The following is a 21,064-nucleotide window of genomic DNA, read 5'->3' as shown; positions in this document are numbered from 1 at the left end:
CTTCATCTTTTCTCTCCTTCCACCTCATCTTCATCTTCTCTCTCCTTCCACCTCATCTTCATCTTCTCTCTCCTTCCACCTCATCTTCTCCGTCTACCTTGCTCAGTTGTTCATTTTCTATTTCTTTCATCTTTCTCTTTGGTGAGAAAAAACTATGTATGCTACCTTTCCTCTTCATTTCTGTAAAATTCAAAGTAACTTTTAATCAATATTAGCGTTTGTAGCCTACTTTACACATAACTAAGGTCAGACCTAGCTAACATTACATGTATAGTTAACGAAATAACTTTCTCCAACCAGATTTTTATCATCACAAAACCAGAATCACAACTATGCTAGCACTGTGCTTTCATTATAATTTAATTTCTTGATAGATAGTTAATCAGTTTTTACCTCTTTCCCGCCGTCTCTTCTCTCCTCGCGACTCCTGGCTCCCTCGCTTCGCGCCACTCAGTTTTCAAAGCAAATCAGTCTCTTGCCGGCCGCTCTGACGTTAACTCGTGCTGCATTCACTGCAGTCGGACATTGGAAACTCGCGCTGGTAAATGTCGAATCGGACGTAACTTTTCTTTTAATTCGTTGCTGCCAGCTGGGGTTGCAGCAGGGGGGGCAAGGCTTTCTTTTATGCCTCCCTCTTACCTCAGAAAAATGAACAGCGACTCATTGGAGTGTCAGCGATTGAGACCATAGTGTTGTCCTGAAAAAAAATTCTGTAAAACTTTGAACCCCCAACAAACAAATAATGACTCTTAAATGTTGTCTTTTTCAGAAGTACAATACTCATTATATAAACCCTGATCATTACAAGTTGTAGTTAAATGGAGGCTGTTACACTCTAAACAGAAATGTTCTCAACAACACAAACACTATTTTTTGTCAATTTTTCAGCTTTATTTAATATCTTGATATTATATTGACACATGATAAAAGCTGACAATTAAAAATGAGCCATAAAAAGAAGTTTTGAGAGCACGAAGAAAAGTTATTTGATGGAAATTAAAACAAAACATTCTAGAAATCAGATGAAACATTTATTTTACAGCTTTATATATTATACACACCATATCTTCACATGATGATTTACACACTGGTGTACTTTTTAAGTGAAGAACAGAATCCAGTTCACCAAATAAAACTAAAGAAAAAGAGCTTCTTCTCCATAAAACCTTGTGAAACAGATCAGAGATCTTCTCCACAACATGACAGAGTTTAGAAGTGTTGTACGGGACATGACAGGACACACAGAGACACCAGCATCACACAACAACTTACACATGTTGTCCAGTGTTGTCACAGGGTTTCTGGATTTAACATGTTTAAGTGGAACATTATAAATATTAAAACCCTTGAGAAGCTCACCTTCCACTTCAGGCTTGTGTCTAATATTTATGCTCACCACCAGTTTGTGTTAAACCACATCTGCTGAATCTGTTAACCAGGAAAATGTCACTCATTTAAAAAGAGTTTGGACATTTGGGCTTTTCTTTGCATTATATTTTCGATTGCAAAAGAAGGATTTCTGAGAATTCAAAGCAAATGAAATGATTGTTCACTTCAGAATGAAACACAATGTCGTCCATGGTTCTCATATGTGAGAAATTCTGCAGAGGTCAAATCAAAAATGTTTCATAAATCTCATCAGGGAATCAGACATTTCACATAAACTTCATTTATATAACTTAACTTAAATAATGGAAGTGTGTTTACCCCCCCACCCATCCTTTGTAAATATTACACAGATTTTTGCACAATATTTTTTAATAATATTTATGACCACTGTTTTATAAACCATATCTGCTAAATGTCCCATAGTGCACTACAGACACAGTGCAAAATGTGTCCATAAACCTAAAGAGGAAATAGAAAATATACATATAAAAATCTGAATTATTTACCATAGAGGTTTGGAGAGTAAAATTCCACAAAGCCTCATATTTACAGCTTCATTTAGACCTCAAATATCCATGATTCATTAACTAGTGTGAACATTTTGTAAGCATTTAGCTAATATGCTTTTTAAACAAATTATTTCTTTTCATTTTTTTTTCAACACTGTTTCAGTGATTTGGTGTCACTGTTTTTCTTAAGGTTCATATTTGACTTTTTAATATTACACTTTATCTGATCTGCTGATGTGAAGGTTTCTGAAAGAATCTGTCTTTCTCTTCACACTTTTATTAAAATCTCAACTCTGTTATGGAAAATCTGTATAAAGTCAAATATTTTCTTCAAAGCTAGATTGTGTCACAAAAGCTGAATAAGAAACAATGACAGAAGGTTGTTTTACACAAAGTTGAAGGCGTCTTTGTTTAACAGCAGGTGTGAAAAGTTCATGTCTCCTGAAGCAGCCCACTTTGTGCAGGGTTGTATGTTTGGCCTTCAGGGTTGTCTTTTCCATAATTCAGTTTCTCAGAGAACTCAGAGTTGTTTTCAGAAGATGACTTACAGTTGGCTGAAAAACAAAACACACACATGGTTTTAGTCGTCACAACTGCCAAATGCCAGAGTATCTTCTAACACCTTCTTCTCTGTGGACATGATCCCCTCTTCTATTCACTCACACTGACAAATTAATCTATTCTACTTTCCTTTTTTTAACCAACTTAACTTCTCTAATAATCATTTCTTTCTCACGTCATCATACTAAAAATCATTTTAGGATCCAAAACCAGTTCCAGAGTGTAAACCTTCATGTTGACTCTTTTCCTCAGCACACAGCTCACTCTGACTCCTCTTGCAAAAAGGGTTTTATTAATCCTCTGTCCCTTGAACAAACAATAAACTAAAATACTCTCCACAACACAGTGGAAAAACATTGTGACTCCACTCTACCTGTGAGCTCCTACCTGCCTTAAAGCATCCCATTGCACCTTCTGTAAACTAAGAATCCAATCACAGCGAGGAGGAGGAGGACGAGAGGAAGAACGACTGCAGCAATGTTGATGCCGTTCTTGTCAGTGGGTTTCTCTGTTGAGCAGAAAACAACAAGAAATAGTCACAACCTGAACAGGTGAAGCAGGTCAGAAGAGAAGAACGTCAGTTTATCAGTTTTTTTTATTATTATCCTCGTCTATAACTTTGTTGTCTTTGTTTAGCTGCATGTCTGTGTTGGTTTCTGTCCCATATGTGGGTTTTTGACACAAACTCTGTTTTGAATGTTAACATCCTCGGCCAATAAACTTGGTTCTGACTAATTTACTGATAGATACGTTCTTTCATATATTTATTAAATTATTCCATTATTCAGCCTCTAAAACTGGCCAGTAGTTCAGTCAATACAGTGATTATTATATAGTATTCTCTCTGAACTGTGGATACAAATTAAAAGGTTGAAAAAATGTGTAGATTATATATATTTTTAATGTGATATGAAAACTAAAATTTTCAAAAAGTGATAAAAACCAAAAAAATAAAATAAATTGATGATAAATTATTTTTGTATTATTATTATTTTTTTTTTTATTTCAACTTAAGCTCAAGCAAACATTGGACAGGCAACACAAAACAAACTGTGGTAATAATTCCGGGTGCAGAAGTGGATAAATGTATTGGTTTAATACTTAAAGCAGAAGAGAGATTCAAGATTAACTTTAGTGTCATTCAAACTATTCACAGGACAAGTGAACAGCAGAACGATTTCTGATCTAAGTCTTAAAATTATATATAAAAAACTAGATAGAAGAAACTGTAAACAAAACAAAGACAGATAGAAGTCTCACCTCTGTTGGTCCTGATCTTTTCTTCTTCCAGTCTGGTGAAGATGTGCTCCTTCACACCAACCAGCTGAAACACACAGTCGTACCTGGTCCAGTCTTCAGGTTTGACTGATGAGAGGTCCAGGTCAACACTCATCTGGAAGGATCCATCGTGGTTGGGGAGGATCTCTCCGAGGTCCACGTCCTCATGAAGCTCCTCTCCATCTTTCCTCCAGAACATCATGGCTACGTCAGGGTAGAAACCTGTAGCGTGGCAGCTGACTGGAGAGGAGGGAGTCTTCTGGAGGAGAGACACTGAGGGAAGGTCTGCAGAGAGAAGAGAAACACACTTTATAGGTTCTTTATTACTATCACTACCTTAATACACTATATATACAGTATGTATACAATGCAAATACATCTCATTAACTGATAAAAGAAAGCCCCTTTCATAGTGCCGTCCCACAAATGTCCCGCTATATTGCTGGAAAGATCTTTGCCTGCTTTTTGCCTTAGGGCGTTCATATTGAGCCCGCGAAGGCAAAGTGATATTCTGCCCTTTCATAGTCTCTAACAGAGACAGAAGGGAAGAAACAGATGAAGAGAGGTGAGACAGATTAAAGAGTGCAGTGGACAGTGAGTGTGAGACAGACGAGTGGGGATAAATGTGTTGAGTCAGAGAAATAAAGAGACGAGAGAGAAAAAGAAATGTGTTTAAACTGAGACAGATTCAGCCTCTGTATGCTTTATATTTATTGTAATGTTACTTATGGTTGGAAACACAGAAGGCATATTAACATTGTCGTGGTCATTAAACTACATCAGGTCATGTGACTCTACCTTTTCTCAGCAGAGAGCTCCTCCCGAACTTCACAGACTTCTTCAGCCACTCAGGACAAATCTGGGTGTAGTAGTGCTTTAACTGAGCCATCATAGCTTTATTATTATCCCACTTGTGTTTGGTGATGACAGCCTGTTGTTGTGGAGCGACCCATGTCTCCGTCTTCAGGTCATATGATAAGAAGTCTTCTCCATCATAAGCATGCTGATTATAACCTTTGACCTCATCAGTCTCATCATCCCATTCACAGCCAATCATCCACTGGTAAATGTGGACACCTGAGAGACAGAGAGACAGAGACACTGCAGTAAACCAGAGTGAGATCACAGCCCAGTCATCTATCACCAGCTGATATCACATCTTTACCACAGAGACACACTGATCCACAGACACTCAGACACAGAATCTACACCTCCTGCTGTTATTGTCTCCATGACAACCACTTACAGCCAGCCATCATCTGGACAGTGTGGACGTCTTAGAGAGAGACAGAGAGGCAGAGACTGCTGGGAAACAGAGGGACATCCTAACACACTTCATATCCTCTTTTCTTTAACCACAGAGACACACTGTCTCCACTGAGACCACCACGGCTATTATTCAATTAATCATTAATTGTTTACAATGTAAAATGTCAGAAAATTATGAAAAAGGACACTCAGAAGTCCTCAGAGCAAAAGGAGAAATCTTCTAATTGCTCTTTTATCAAACCAACACTGAACAGTATTGAACATAAAATGATATAAAACAGAGAAAAGTAGATCATGCTCATATTTGAGGAACTGGAACGAGAAACTTTTTGACATTTTTGCTGAAAAAAACACTTAAATGATTATTTGATTATCAAAATGTGTGAGTTCTGTTGATCATCAAAACAATTTATAGACTAATTGTTTCAGCACTATATACATATATTATGGCCTACACACACAGTGGTGAAGTGAAATAAACAAATATAATCTGTCCTTCTACAACATATAAAGGTATATTATGGGATGGACACACTGTGTATTAGTAGGTAGAGTGGAGCTGTTAAACTCTTTAAACCTCTGATCTGAATGAGACGTTCACTATGTCGTCCTGTCAGCAGCTTTATTAAAACAAACCGCTCCTCCTCTCATATGAGGACCCATCAGAAGCAGCCTGTGTCCCCTTTACAGTCCCGGCTCCACACTTTGAGAAACCAGGCAGTAATGTTCCTCTATCAGCTGTGTGTTGTTAAACTGTTGAGATCAACAGGTTCCTGCAGTAGAGTTATTATGGAGCGACTCTCTGTGGGCAGTTCAGTAGAGTTACTCTGATCTAATCTAGTGGAGATAAAGTGTTAATAATCTCTGCTGGTTATTATGGGATGGACACAAACACTGTATCCATGTAGTATAGCAGCATTCACTAGTCTCAGTGTCTGACTGGGTTTCAGTCAAGAAAAGCTGTCAAACACTTTCATCTGACAATGGGGTGTGTGTGTGTGTGTGTGTGTGTGTGTGTGTGTGTGTGTTCACAACATCTGTGTACTAAAATACAGGATGAAAATATAAAAAACAACACCACAATAAACAACATTTTATCAGTAGAAAGTGAAACAACAACAAACCTCCGGTTTGGTTGAAGCGCTGCTTGAAAACTTCCATGTTGACTTTGAAGGTCTGCTGGATACCAAATCGATTTTCAGTCAACCTCTGCCAGTACTGAGGATCATCTTCTGTGGCTCTGATCATCCACTCCGGTTTGGGTTCATATTTCCTGCTGTTACTATCATAATGCGCTACCTCAATCTCATCGATCAAACTAACAGTCACAAACTCTGGGAAGTTTGGGACTTGAGACGATCCAGTGTAGAAATTAATCATAGAGTGAGTCACTGTAAGAAAAAACAAGTCATTTCAGTTTTTATATCACAGTTTTAAAAAGAATGACAATGCATTTGAGACAACCCAATAATCTGTTTTACACTCTAATAAATACAAATTAATGTAAAATATATCATGTTACAGTCTAAGTTATTCTGTTTACACACATTAGTGAACAATATCAAATATTGTACCAACAAAGCAGGAAGTTGTTTGGCTTCAGCAGGAAAACAACGATACCAACTGACTTTTCAGATAAAAAATAAAAAATAAAAAACCTATGATTTTTTTTCACTGCATATGTGCACATATAATTTTATATTCAGCTTGTTCTTAGTTCATTAAGATACCAAACACTTAATTATTCTCCTTGTAGGTCTTTGGATACATTGGACTCCTGTTTTTCCCTGAATTATAATGGACTCTAGTGCAAAAACAGCAGCCCATGTAGTCTACCAAAAGATATATAGCGATAAGAAAAACTAACTGTTCAGCAAAACGGTTTGACCCAACATGACTTCACATTTGTGTTCAGGGAGAAGACTCCAACAGGAAAATAAACATTTCAGTCGCGGACACAGACGGAATTATAGCGACACACTTTATATAAGAAACGACCGTAAAACACTAATATCTTGTATAAGGAGCATTAAATATAGTTATGGACAAGAACCTTTAAGTTCAAAAGTCATGTTATGTTGTTTTTAAAATGTATTATTCTAAATGTGGCCTGGACTGTTGCGCGCGTGAAGCCCCCGACTGCAGGGTGCAATTCGGGGCGGAGCTCTACGGACGTTGAGGTGGGTGGAGTCAAACGGTGAGGTGGGCGGAGTCATTTGAGGTTCAGGGGTACTTGAGTTTTTTATCTCCGGTGCTCTCATCTTTTTCACTGCAAACATTTTGAAAGTAGTAGTTTGGAAGTAAGTAAGACGATAAATTAAAATGAACAACTAGCTAAATTACTGGACCACCCATGTGACCAATCATAAGCAAAACACCAGTGATTACTGTAGCGGCCAATTGGAGTTCAATCAAGCGGCGCTGTCCGTAGCGCTGTCAGTAATCCCAACTGATTTAAAATTACTTACACATAGTAACGTTATTATATACAAATGTCAGCTTAGATGGTGAATGCTTATGTATCCATTTTTAAGTATCATGTCATTTATGTCTGCTTATTTTCTTTGACATATAGAGACACATCAGTGTTTTATTGGAGGGCGACCCAGTGGCCTCGGCCCCTCAACCAAACCCAGTGGCCCTGGACCAGGACCCTCAACCCCATCTAGTGGCCCTGGAGCAGGACCCTCAACCAAACCCAGTGGCCCTGGAGCAGGACCCTCAACCCCATCTAGTGGCCCTGGAGCAGGACCCTCAACCAAACCCAGTGGCCCTGGAGCAGGACCCTCAACCCCATCTAGTGGCCCCGACCCCGGCACCAGCCTGTCACCTGCACCCGGTGGCCCCAGCCCCGGACACTCAATCACACCCAGTGGTGGTTGGATGATGGATGAAGAGGAATTGTGGAACCCTTCCTGTTTTCATTTCAGTTGAAGACTGATTATGAGGCTTTCTGTGTGGAGGCAAATAATAGAAGAAACCTCAAGGTCTTTGCCTCTTTTGAGGAGCAGCAGTGAAGCCTTGTTGATCAGCTGGGATTTTTTTTACTGGTGTGTTATTTTGTGGAGTGAAGATTTTTTTTTGCTGTGATTTTTGGAATTTTTATGTTGTTTAATAGAGCTTTTTATTTGCTGTGATTTTTGAATTTATTGGTGTGTCATGTTGTTAAATAGAGGGGTTTTTGGCTGTGATTTTTAATTCAGTTATTTATGTTATTTTGTAAATACGTTAGCTTTGATTTTAATTGTGTTCAGTCCAATAAAGATGATGTTAAAGTCACCTCAGTCTTTGATCTCTTTAGTGGTTTAACCTGATGTTCAAAGCACATTCACCTTGTCAGTGTGTCTGACAGAATTTTGTAGTTTGTAGTTTTGAAGCAAAATGTTATAAATGATACAGTATAATAGCATTATAAATCAGGATAGATAAAGTTATAACATTTATCAAAATAAATAACGACCCATATTTTACTAGAATTCACTAAAGGTAAAAAAATTTGAAATCAAAATTAGACGCAAACTAATTGGAAGCAAACTAATGAAAACGGGATTTAAAAAAAAAAGTTTTAATGCCGCTTTATACTTCCTTATTTGTCATTTCACATTTTTATTGACATCTTGTTATTGCACTATCCCTCTCTGCTGCTGTAAATCCAAATAATTCCCTGCTGTGGTATCCCTGTTATTACATTATCTAATAGTTTATTTAATCTTTGAGATTGATTGATTTTACTGACATTGAGTAAATCTAACAGACTCCATCACCACCTCAACGTTTGACTCCACCCTCCTCAAAGTTTGACTCCACCCACCTCAACGGACGTTAAGCTCCGCCCAGAATCGCACCCTGCAGTCAGGTGTAGTTGTTGCGCTGCAACGTCATGGTGCCATTTTAGCATTAACATGATCAGACCGTATCGGTCTTAATGGTCCTGATAATATAAAATAATGACACAAATAAAAGATATAAAAGTTGATGAAAACACACTTGTGCCCTTTTCAGGATTAGAGTATTGACTATCCCTCTTTACTAAAGTTCAACTAAAGTTTATAGGGATCATTCAATGAGGTGAACAGACAGGATTTACTGACGTCAACTTTAAGATGATGGGTTGTTACTTTTTAATATTTCTATAATATACACAGAAGTCTAGGAAATAAACATCAAAGACAATCTTAAAATGCTGAAACTCATAAATACAGTATAGAAAGACATGAAGCATTTTGTTTCTTTCACAATAAACCAACAAAACAATGTGAACTCACTTGGTGCAGCGCCATGCAGGGCTGTTCCCAGGAGAACCAGAGCAGCAAAGATCTGCATTGTGACCGTCTGAAGATTTACCAGAGTGAAGCTTTGTGTGTTTGTCTGAAGAGAGAAACAGAGATCATCCTTCCTGCTCCACAATCAGAGTTGAAATGAGGAGAAAACAAGAGGTGACGCTGAACAAACCTTCATCTGAGCCAATGGGAATTTATTCTGAGCATGACGTCACTTGTATCTAGGTAAAACAGGCTCACACGTGTTGTGAACAAAAGTGAAAGTATATGATGTTACTTCAGCCTGTGTAAGAGGACGGGGAGACACTCAACTTTGTTCACATATGAAAGGAGTTTTATTCTTTCTGCTGCTCACATCTTGTCAAAATGTTTTGCAGACTAATGAAATGTGCAGAAATGTTGTGTCAGGTCAGAGGTTACTGTCAGCTACAGACCAGACACTGAGCAGTTTGTGGGGATTCAGTAGTGTCTTATTGTTCTTTTGTTCTGTATGGCTGCCCTGGGATTTAAAACAGTCCTGATCAAAAATATCAACAACAAACAACAAATCCAAGTTTGGTTTCCTGGATGTTATAGTGAGTAAATGAGGTGAGGTGCTGCCCCCAGTGGTTCAAAGCTGCAGTTGATCTACAGACTGGCTTTATCTCTTATTTTAAACAGATATGTGAGCAGTCAAACCATCTGCTTATTAAATGAGATGGAGGGGAACATATTTATGGAAGCGCATTGCATTCACTGGATAAAAAAAAAATAGACACCTTTTCTCGTAATTACGAGATCCTCGTAAGATAAAGAAAAAGGAAACGTCTGTAAATCCTCTCTCAGTGGCAATGATGGCGCTATCGCAGTTAATCTGCTACTACTACCTTCTCGGTTTGAGGCACTGGGAAATACTGATGTTTCTTAAAAATGAGGATGGTATTAATATTAGTATGTCAACACTGCATGGCAACAGGCATCTCAAGTCGTTAGGACTGTTCAGACGTGAAGCCCAGTCTGACGTGCTGGATGTCGCTCTCTTTCTGCAGGAGCAGTTGAACCAACACGGGATGCTTCATGGATACAAATTCATGCATTTGAAATGCATCCAATCTGGTTTGGTAGTGACTCAGAGAACTGTACGGCACCTGTTAAAAATCCTAGATGCTCAAGGAGTACAGCTGAGGAAACGGAACCGTCTAAGAAGACGCCTGTACACAAATCCAGGCCCCAACTTATTATGGCATGTCGATTTGTACGACAAACTGAAACCTTATGGAATATGTATTAACGGTGCCGTTGATGGATTTTCGTGTGTGGTCATGTGGCTGCATGCTTACACAACAAATAGCAATCCCAGAGTTATCTCTGGTTACTTCAACCAGATTGGATGCATTTCAAATGCATGAATTTGTATCCATGAAGCATCCCGTGTTGGTTCAACTGCTCCTGCAGAAAGAGAGCGACATCCAGCACGTCAGACTGGGCTTATTAATTAATTAATAATTAATATTAATACCATCCTCATTTTTAAGAAACATCAGTATCTCCCAGTGTCTCAAACCGAGAAGGTAGAAGTAGCAGATTAACTGCGATAGCGCCATCATTGCCACTGAGAGAGGATTTACAGACGTTTCCTTTTTCTTTATCTTACGAGGATCTCGTAATTATGAGATCAGGATCTCTTTTTATCCAGTGAATGCAATGCGCTTCCGTACATATTAAATCCCCTCTGAAGTTCTTGTGAGTCTAATGAGCTGTTCTATGAAATATGTCAGTATGTTAAAGTGTTTAGTTTAGCTCCACTACAGGCCTGCACACTGGTGTTGGCACACATCAGGTCAACTATCAGGACAAACAATAGAAGAAAACACAAGGTGGTCTCCATGAAACAATATTTCACCTCATTGTTGGAGTTTGAAATGAAAATAAATAAAAGTGAAGCAGAAAGCGAGTCAGAGAGCTTCTTAAACACAAGCATCAGATCAGCTCAGCTCTGTCCTACAGAATAAATGCTCCGGAGCTGATTTGAAGCTGTGGATGCTGAAAACTGCTCAAACAACAGAAACTGAACACCTCTGTTGATGTTTGAACACATGATCCTGCTTTTCATTTTGCTTTGGTGCTTCATATAGCTTCTCTGTTTCCACCCTCTCTTACTGCTGTTGAAGCACTTTATAAAAAGTTATAGAATTTAATAAGGTTTAATAAGAAACTTAGATCTTTTGTTCTCACTATTCCAACTGAGACAATAATATTCATGATTATTACACAAACAAATCAATCTGTGTCACATCTTTTATCCAGACATTGTAGTATTTATATTATTTGTTACTTTGAGGCTTGAGCTCTGGTTGACCAAACCTCTTTCTGCTGATCAATACCTGAGTTTATCACCAGAACATCCAGTTACAAAAATCTTCAAGGAGTGTTTAACTGTCAGAAAAACAAGATTTTACAATTAGTGCAGACATCGTGAATATGGTGCATTCAGTGTTATTCAGTTACGAACAAATAGTCACATCAAGGCCAAGTAGAAGTTAAAATAAATAAATATAAAGACGTGTTTTAGCTGCGCAGGAACAAAATCAGAGCTGACTGGAAAAGTGAAGCAAAGATTAAAAAGGTGATGGTACCTGGAGATGCCACATGAGGAACTTCTTTATCTCTCAATAAAGGTGTGTCAACAGAGACAGGTACCAAGCGAGACGGCTCACTGACCTCTCAGTCCCTGTACCTGTCAGGTGAGTTCAGTTACTGCCACGCCCCTTTAGGAGACGAGCTGCAGGTCCAATGGGAGAAATAAAAGTGAGTGCAGATTATGATGTATAACAGGATTTTAAGTTTAATGTTGGAGTGAGGGATACGGAGGGAAAAGCAAGTTAGAGAGAGAGTTTAGATAAACTGATATTCATGAACCTGACTCTAAAGACTCAAAAGGAAGTTGTAGTTGGAAAGACTGAGGAATGTTTCTCTGGCAGATTGTTTCACTGCAGTGACTTCTCTCACAGCTGACGCTGAATATTTATGGGGAGGCAGGAATTTTTGAAGGGTGGCAACATATAGCAGACATATATATACTGAATTTAATCAGTTATCACTGTTTGATGACAAATAGTATGTACACACTACAAAAGGGCACGGGCTGCCATTTACAAACTCATACAGACAAACTTAATCTCATGCAATCAATGTCATGCATTTGAGGTTTCATGTGAAACAGTTCATATTAGGAATACGTGACCATACAATGTGATCTCACTTAATAGGAGATAGAAGTATGGTAACACTACTGTAGGTGGGGCATTATCACAGGAAAGGCATTAAGGTAAGACACAGGTGTTGAGTGGCAGATATGTGAGAGGGGAAGCAAACAGTTTTTGACAAGAAGAAACTATCAAAAGAAAAACTTACCCATGAAGACCACTGAACTGAGCTGTACTAAGGTGAGCATCAATACACTGGAAATAAATGGGTCAAGGCACTCAAACACGGTTCTGAACAACGCTGTTATTGTTCACTCAGAACACACATTCTCCCAGTTTGTCTCTCAGTCTTTTTACATGACCTTCAGATCTGGTATGAGAACAGAAACCACTGTCTTTCATTGTAGCCTTTTTCCAGTTACGATAACCCTTGAATGAGGTGAAAACAGTCCTTGGAGCATCGGGGAGTGAAAAATGCCGACAAGCAAAACAATAAGTTGCATCTTTTGAGTGAGAGTATTCTAACCAGGGGTGAGATTTGTACCAGTCGCTGCTGAAGCTTCTCCTGGCTCCTCCCTGGAGGGTCTTAGGGAAACTCTCTCACACTGGCACCTCACACCTGGACTTGGATACGTCTAGAAGATGGAGAGGAGGAGAAATTTAAACTGCATTACATCTGAACTAATTATACAATATAATGACCAGTAAAACATAATCTATTTGGAACTGTCATTGATAAGCTATAACCATCAGACTGTGTTCAACACACACTAACATTTTAGCCTGGGAGAGTATTTTTAGGTTATTTTTTTAATTTTGGAATTTAATCTGAGCAATAGATCTAAAATACACTTCACAAAATATTAAAACTCTGTCCCCATCTCACCACACTTTCACACTGACAAGTTTCCCCAATTACTCATATATAAGCAAACATGAATATTTATATTTATTTGAAGAAGTCTAAGCAATGTCTCTTAAATACAGCTTATAGCAAAACGCCCCTGGTCACCTTGGCCTTGTATTCTTTCTCTGTCACTTTTCTGTTGCCCTTCTCTCTCTCCTTCCACCTCATCTTCATCTTTTCTCTCTCCTTCCACCTCATCTTCATCTTTTCTCTCCTTCCACCTCATCTTCATCTTCTCTCTCTCCTTCCACCTCATCTTCTCCGTCTATCTTGCTGTTATTCATTTTCCATTTCTTTCATCTTTCTCTTTGGTGAGAAAAAACAACGTATGCTACCTTTCCTCTTCATTTCTGTAAGATTCAAAGTAACTTTTAATCAATATTAGCGTTTGTAGCCTACTTTACACATAACTAAGGTCAGACCTAGCTAACATTACATGTATAGTTAATGAAATAACTTTCTCCAACCAGATTTTAATCATCACAAAACCAGAATCACAACTATGCTAGCACTGTGCTTTCATTATAATTTAATTTCTTGATAGATAGTTAATCAGTTTTTACCTTTTTCCCGCCGTCTCTTCTCTCCTCGCGACTCCTGGCTCCCTCGCTTCCCGCCACTCAGTTTTCAAAGCAAATTAGTCTCTTGCCGGCCGCTCTGACGTTAACTCGTGCTGCATTCACTGCAGTCGGACATTGGAAACTCGCGCTGGTAAATGTCGAATCGGACGTAACTTTTCTTTTAATTCGTTGCTGCCAGCTGGGGTTGCAGCAGGGGGGGCAAGGCTTTCTTTTATGCCTCCCTCTTACCTCAGAAAAATGAACAGCGACTCATTGGAGTGTCTGTTAGTCCAACCAAACGCTGAACAAGACATTTTTAATTAACAAAATGTTCAAATAAACTGTCATTAAGTGAAAATACAGTTAAAGGGTCAAAGTTATGAGACCAAACTGTTAAATATAACTTTATTGCCACGTTGCCATGGATACGCAATTTTCTGCTTCTCTCTGATGACGGCTCGTCTTGTTAGTGACCTGTCAATCAAAGGTAGCCCCGCCCCAAATCATACGATTCTTTATCTTCTATTTTCTTCTAAATGGGGCCATTATTTACACTTTTAACATTGTTTTCGGATTTTCTCAATTCAGCCCTCCGAAAAGGCTTGACAGGAAGCACTCTGAAGCAATAACTCCTGTTATCCTTGGTCTTCCTTTATTTTATCACAAAATGACCACAGGTCATAAACCTGAAATGATTAAACCACATATAACAGGTTACACATAATAATATTAATGAAATTGTAACTTAAATAGCTATTTTTACTTTTTACAATAAACAAAACATTGACTCTTTTAAACTATAGTCAACAAATGTCTTCTTATGAATAAAGTAATGAATTGCAGTAAACACAGCGGACCAAAAGCTTAAACACAGCTAACATTAGCAGCTAACATTAATAGCTAAACGCTAGCGAGACCTAGCTAAGCGCTAGCCCGGAATGCCAATGGAGTTAGCCCAGCATGCTAACGGGAGCTAGCGGCGCTAACCGTGAGCACTAAATAACTCTCATTTCATATCACATTCTCCAAACTGCCTAACAGTGTGGTAAACATCAACAACACATCATATTTACCAGCTACACATTATTAGCAGGCTATTTCCCAGTTAGCTGCAGCTTCTGTCAAAACCTGGATGCAACTGCTGTGATCAATAACACTGGAAGCCACACGGACATTTCAAAATAAAACCAAGAGGCACAAAACCCTTAAATAAAGTATTCAGAGCTACAAATAGATACTGATGAAATAATAAAAGTCTTGACAAACATCAAATTGTTGAAGAAGATTTTTTACCAGTGATTGAGACCATAGTGTTGTCCTGAAAAAAAAAAACTCTGTAAAACTTTGAACCCCAACAAACAACAAATAATAACTCTTAACTGTTGTCTTTTTCAGAAGAACAATACTCATTATATAAACCCTGATCATTACAAGTTGTAGTTAAATGGAGGCTGTTACACTCTAAACAGAAATGTTCTCAACAACACAAACACACAAACACTATTTTTTGTCCATTTTCCAGCTTTATTTAATAGTGGGAGAGATACAGAGTGAAAGGGGGAGACTTGCAGGAAAAGACTCTGAGCCGGATTCAAACAAATAAATAAGAGTCATAAAAAGAAGCTTTGAAAGAAAATCAAACAAACAGTTTCCCACTTTAGGTTTCACAACTTTCAGTGTTCTATTTTACTAACGTGATAAAAAACTGACTAATTAAAACGTGTGATAAACACAAGCTTAAATTTAAGGAAAAAAACCTGAAAGAAATTGAAATAAAGTTTACAAATCGACATTACACAATTAATTTTTTTCTTGATATAATATTGACACATGACAAAAGCTGACAATTAAAAATGAACCGTAAAAAGAAGTTTTGAGAGCAATGAACGAAGAAAAGTTATTTGAAGGAAATTAAAACAAAACATTCTAGAAATTGTTAAAATAATTGATTATTTTCTATATTGGTATGTGATTTTATGCTTTATTTCTCTGTTCTCTGTCTCTGTTCTCTGTTCTGACGCAGGTCACTATCAAAGGTCAAACCTTGACTGTAATAAATATCTCTATGCATTTATATTAAGTCAGACAATATGATTTGATACATTGATTGTGTTTGTGTGTTAATATTGATGTAGAAAACTATGATTACTTTAATTACATATATTCCATTTGCTTAAACTAATTAAGATTCTATAATCACAAAAAATAGTATTGTCTGTCTTATATTTTTTAACCTTTAAAAGTACATGTAGAACTCTGAAGAATAGTTGTTATATTTCTGTAGAACATAATAAGGCAGTATGTTCGTCATAACAAGTTTGTTAGCAGGCCACAAGGCTTTGTTATGGGAAGCAGTGATTGTATTGCCCAGGTGGCCTGATGTGTGACGGTATGAAAGAAGACTGGCGAATCAGCGATCATGAAGGCGGGACTTCCTGGAAGAAATCAACCAGCATGTTTTGTAAACAATTGTAAGGTTATTTTAATGGGTTCCAGGGAGGGAGACGGGGTTCAGATTGCACGAACTGAAACACGTCTGTTTGTATTCAGGGACATGAGTTAATTTTGAACCCGGAGATCTCTGTAAAGTGCACATTTTTTGACGTATTGTAATAAAACTTTTGTTAAACTTAGAAACTTGGACGTCTCCAGCTCTTCATTTCCCCATCAAAGAATGCGCAGAAAAATGGTGAGGTTTTTTTCTGTTGGTGACAGATTTTTTCTGTCGGTGACAGATTATCAATTTTCAAGGTTTCCTCATGCAATTTTTCTAACAAATGGTGACCCCGACGTGATGGGGAGTGGAAGCTGGAGGACGTGAGTATTAAAATTAATTTTTTATATATGCTTGATCTGAAATTTAACCTGTAATTCTCTTTGGAAATAGATAACAGCCTGAATTATTGCTGATACCACTGACATCCAGACTTTGTTGACAACAGCAGGGTACCCTAAAAAAGGAAGGTGAGCACAAACCTTTTTAATAAAATCTGTGCAAATTGGCCTAATTGCAAAATTGAGTTGTTGTCAATAGAAAACAGATGTCATAGTTAGAAATACAATACGTCAAGAAGATTTATTGACTTATAAAAAATAACAAAAATAATAAAAAAATAAATAAAACAAATAAAACATTTTATTTTAATTAAAAATTAAAATAGAATAAAATAAAAATAGAAGAAAGAGGGGGCATACGACTGTCCAGCTCGAAGACAGGGGATAACGGTCCCGCTGTAAGGCCTTTTTGATGTAAAGGGGGACCGGGGTGTCTCGCCGAAAACAGGGATCCGCGGTTGGAGTCCGCTGTATAAACTGCAGAAAAGGTGGATTACGTGATTTTAATCCAGCCTGAAGACAGAGAATACGGTTCTCTGTGTTGATTTTAAAGGGGGATTTTCTTTTTAGAAAATCCGGCCAAAAATCAGGAGGCAAAGTGTCTCGCTGTATTTCTCCAATCAATATTCCAATCAAAATGTTTGAATTAAGACTGTTCTAATCAAGAAGTTTTATTAACATGTGTGTTTATATAATAATCAATCAGAGTGATTAATGAAGGATTGAAATGTATGGGCTGGGTCTTTTCTCATAGAGTGAATTTAAGGATTACACGTCTTGTGTGTCTACTCTGAGAAATGTCTGTGGGTATTGTGGGAGGTTTGTTTTAATAATTGATGACTCTGTCAAGATTGTATTTAAAACTGTGTGCGAACTGAGTTAACTCCAAGTGTCTGAGCGCAACATTTCTTTTAAATGTTGTAGAAGCTTCTCAGTCTGGTTCATAACACGGGGCAATGCGTCCAATACAATCTCTGACTCAGCATGGGTGGCAAAGTAATTTATCTGAACATATATATCATAGAAAAAAAGGTTCTGCATTTCATTCAGTGGAGTAAAAATTTGGAATGGGATGTGTGAAGAATTAAACACTTCAAAGTCAAATTTAAAGAGCATGTCTTCACTCAATATAGGGATGAAAATAGGTGTGTGAGATGAAAAGTGTGTGCTGCGTGGGTGTGTGTGTGGGGGATGGTATCTGGTGGTGTAGGTTAATAATGGTGATAATAAGTTTAAATACTACATTACTATGTGTTATACATACAAAAATATAGGTGGAAGTATCCACACACTGGTCAAGGCCAGTCACTACCCTGCTTGTACTTAAAATTTGGATATTTTTCTTTTAAAAATATACTAAGTCTTACTTTAAATTCCTTTTGCTGGAGATACATCTTTAATTTACTGTTAGTACAAATTTTAATGCAGTACGTGTAAAAAAAAAAAAAATTGTTTTTGTTTGTTTGTTTGGTTGTTTTTCCATTTAAATAAGGGTATGAATAATCCTTACACCACTGCTCAAAGTTTAAGAGACTGTTTCTGTCTTGACCTTCCCCCAGAAGTTGTTTTGAGCATGTCTGTGTGAGTGAAACGTTTTTGAGCGTGTCTGAGTGTGTGATTTCTGTAATGAATGTTGAAAGAGGGTGATAAGTTTTCACTACATATTTAAAAAGTACTATTCCAGATCTGTAATAAGTACAAAATAATTGGGACACCTGCACAATCTAATGAAATATTCATGTCCAGTAAAACAGCTTTGCCAGTTTCTATTTTGGTTAAAATTTTACCTGCTCAGTTTTTATTGTATTTTATTTTTACAAAGTCAAAGGTGATTGATTGACTTGTTCTGTAGTCACTTTGTTTTACTTAATATATTTGATAAAATGTATTCAATATAAATGTGTCCTTGATTTTGAGGCAGTTGTTTAAGTAACTTTAAATATAAAAATGTTTGAGAAGTATTCTACTTATTTTGATCATATTAAATATAATCTTTATGTGTATGTAATTCTAAATCAAGAGAATTTTGTCTGTTCCTAATTGACAGGCACTTCCTTGCGTGCAAACTGTTGCCTCATTTTTTATTGAGTAGCTATTGTTTTTTGTTTTAACAATGTACAGATATATAAAGTGTTCTTACATTTTTGAGTAAAATGATGTTCTTGTTTATGAAAAAACAAATAGACTTTACTTAATTTGGTTAAATAAATATAACTTAAACTTGGATGGAATTAAGTAAATGTTACTTAATATCTTCAGAACTGTTATGTTTTATGGAATGTAAAATTTACTTGATACTTGCAAGTGAGTGTTACTTGATATTGCAGCATTACATTTTACTGAAATCATTTGTGTGCAAATACTGACAATATATTTTTTAAGTAAATCTTTTGAGTTATTTTCAGTGTGGAGAGAGAAAAGAGAGAAGCAGGCAGAGAGACAGAGGCTCCAAGGTTGCCTGGTGTTCTCTCCTTCAGGCCTGATTGTTTTGTTTATGGAGACATAACATTTTTATTTTCAAATTAACAGTTACACTCACTTACCTATTCTAACTTTTATCTTTGGTTTATGTTTTTTTTGTTTTCCTTTATGAGTTGTGTTTTGGGTGGAGGAGTTTTTTTTCCTGCTCTGTGTGTGCGTAGTATAAGTGTAATTTACTGGTGTGCAGAATGTTACTGTAATGTAAACAAATGTTCCCCTGTGAGGCCAAGTGGCGTTACCCCTTTGGGTTTCGTCTTATTTTTTGTTTTACTAGTGCTGTGGTGGCTCTGGTTAGAGCATTTGTCTCGGGAGCACATCATGGTCAAGGGGAAGTGGCCAGTTCTGGTTGCTTCACCTCGCCATGAGTTTCAGTGTTTAAATACCCACCGCTGGTCATCCACATGAAGACTAGGGTTGAGATTAGCTAGATAGTAATGGTCAGGTAGTCAGCTAGAGGGGAGCATTGTTTACTGTCTAGGCCATAGTGTTTGGCTGGTTGTGTATTGATTTTTTGCACACACCCAAGTATGACAAGTGTTGATGAGTTATTTTTTATTTTTATTTTGTTCTTTATTTTTTATTTCTCCTTTCAGTGGAGCTTGTTGGCTTTCTGCACAAAAAAGCAGCTGTTAAAAATAGCACAACATTTTGGCCTTGACGTTGGTGACAAAATTATAAAAGACAGAGTGAAACTTGTCTTGAAAAATTAAAAAATAAAAGAGGGGGGATTTATCAGAAGTCCCGTCAGCATGTTTAAATTTTGTCCATTCATTATATTGCAAATATATATTTATATAGCAAATTGCAGCCGTTTTAAATGCAGTCTGTTTTTACCCCATTGGTCAAAGTTATGTTTTGGAACTGATATAGATTGTTAACGAAAGTTGCTCAACTTACTGTGTAAGTTGATGTGATATCTTGCTAAAAGATAGATGACAGGTGGTTGAAATCAAGTGAGTGTAATAGATGGAAAAGAGTACGTAGGGGAAGAGAGACAAAAAAGAAGGTATTAGTATGTGTTGACAAGAGAAGAAAAGATTGGGCAACTTGCTTGCTACGAACTGTATGTAATTAAAAAAATTTTTTTTTTGGATGTTTGAACTCACAATCTGCCTGAATTTATATTCTTGCCCCAACATTTCATGCAATTTATTCTCCGATACTGATTCAGTGTACTGAGATATTTTGTTACATTTTGGTTTCATTTCCACTGAGTGTGCTTCACTATTCTACAGTAAATGTTTTAAAGGACCAGCCACTGTGGGTGAAAGGGGGGTGCCCCTGGATTTACCACAGTTGGATCATGTGTCCTTTTGCTGTACATTAACTGCACTGGAAGCCTTCTGTCCACACAGGTCCAGGAGACATGACAGCTCCAGACAGAGAAAAGCTCGGGTAAGAGTGTAAGACTCTCCGAGAGTGTGTGTGTGGCTGAAGGTCATCAACAGGAAGTGGACAGAACCATGTTGGGCAAGTCCATATCAGGTTAAAAAAAGAGCTGTGAGAATCATACATTCATGAAAAAATCATATTCAAATAATCAATTATTTTTGACATTATATACTGCAAAACATTTTTGATAAATGGGTACAAAAAGATTGTTTTGGATGTGTTGTCCTGTGTTGCTCTGCTATCTCTCTTTATAGTGCTTCCTGTTGTGTCACCTGGAGCCGAGGGGGAGAGTGGACGGTGGTAATATTATTATATTATGTACAGAAATTGACATATTGATGACACAAGCATAGTGGTGTTGTGTGTTGTGTGTATTTCTCATATCTGTTCTGTCTGTGTTTTGCATCTCCATGGTAAC

General features: G+C 37.3%; 1 protein-coding gene across 1 annotated transcript; it reads right to left on the bottom strand.

The window, feature by feature from the left end:
* Positions 1-1,167: 1,167 nt before the first annotated feature.
* LOC131968321 (class I histocompatibility antigen, F10 alpha chain-like) lies at positions 1,168-9,477 on the bottom strand. The gene is made up of 6 exons (XM_059329144.1): positions 9,272-9,477; positions 6,131-6,397; positions 4,536-4,814; positions 3,720-4,022; positions 2,847-2,967; positions 1,168-2,452 (listed from the first exon to the last, which is right to left on the bottom strand). Exons 1-5 carry the CDS (start codon positions 9,327-9,329, stop codon positions 2,852-2,854), a joined length of 1,023 nt encoding a protein of 340 aa, XP_059185127.1. The 5' UTR covers positions 9,330-9,477; the 3' UTR covers positions 1,168-2,452; positions 2,847-2,851.
* Between the last annotated feature and the right edge of the window lie 11,587 nt (positions 9,478-21,064).

This window comes from Centropristis striata, chromosome 3 (assembly GCF_030273125.1).
Source record: "Centropristis striata isolate RG_2023a ecotype Rhode Island chromosome 3, C.striata_1.0, whole genome shotgun sequence".
NCBI lineage: Eukaryota > Metazoa > Chordata > Actinopteri > Perciformes > Serranidae > Centropristis > Centropristis striata.
The sequence above is the reverse complement of the archived record's forward strand: the minus strand, read 5'-3'. Positions and strand labels throughout refer to the sequence as shown.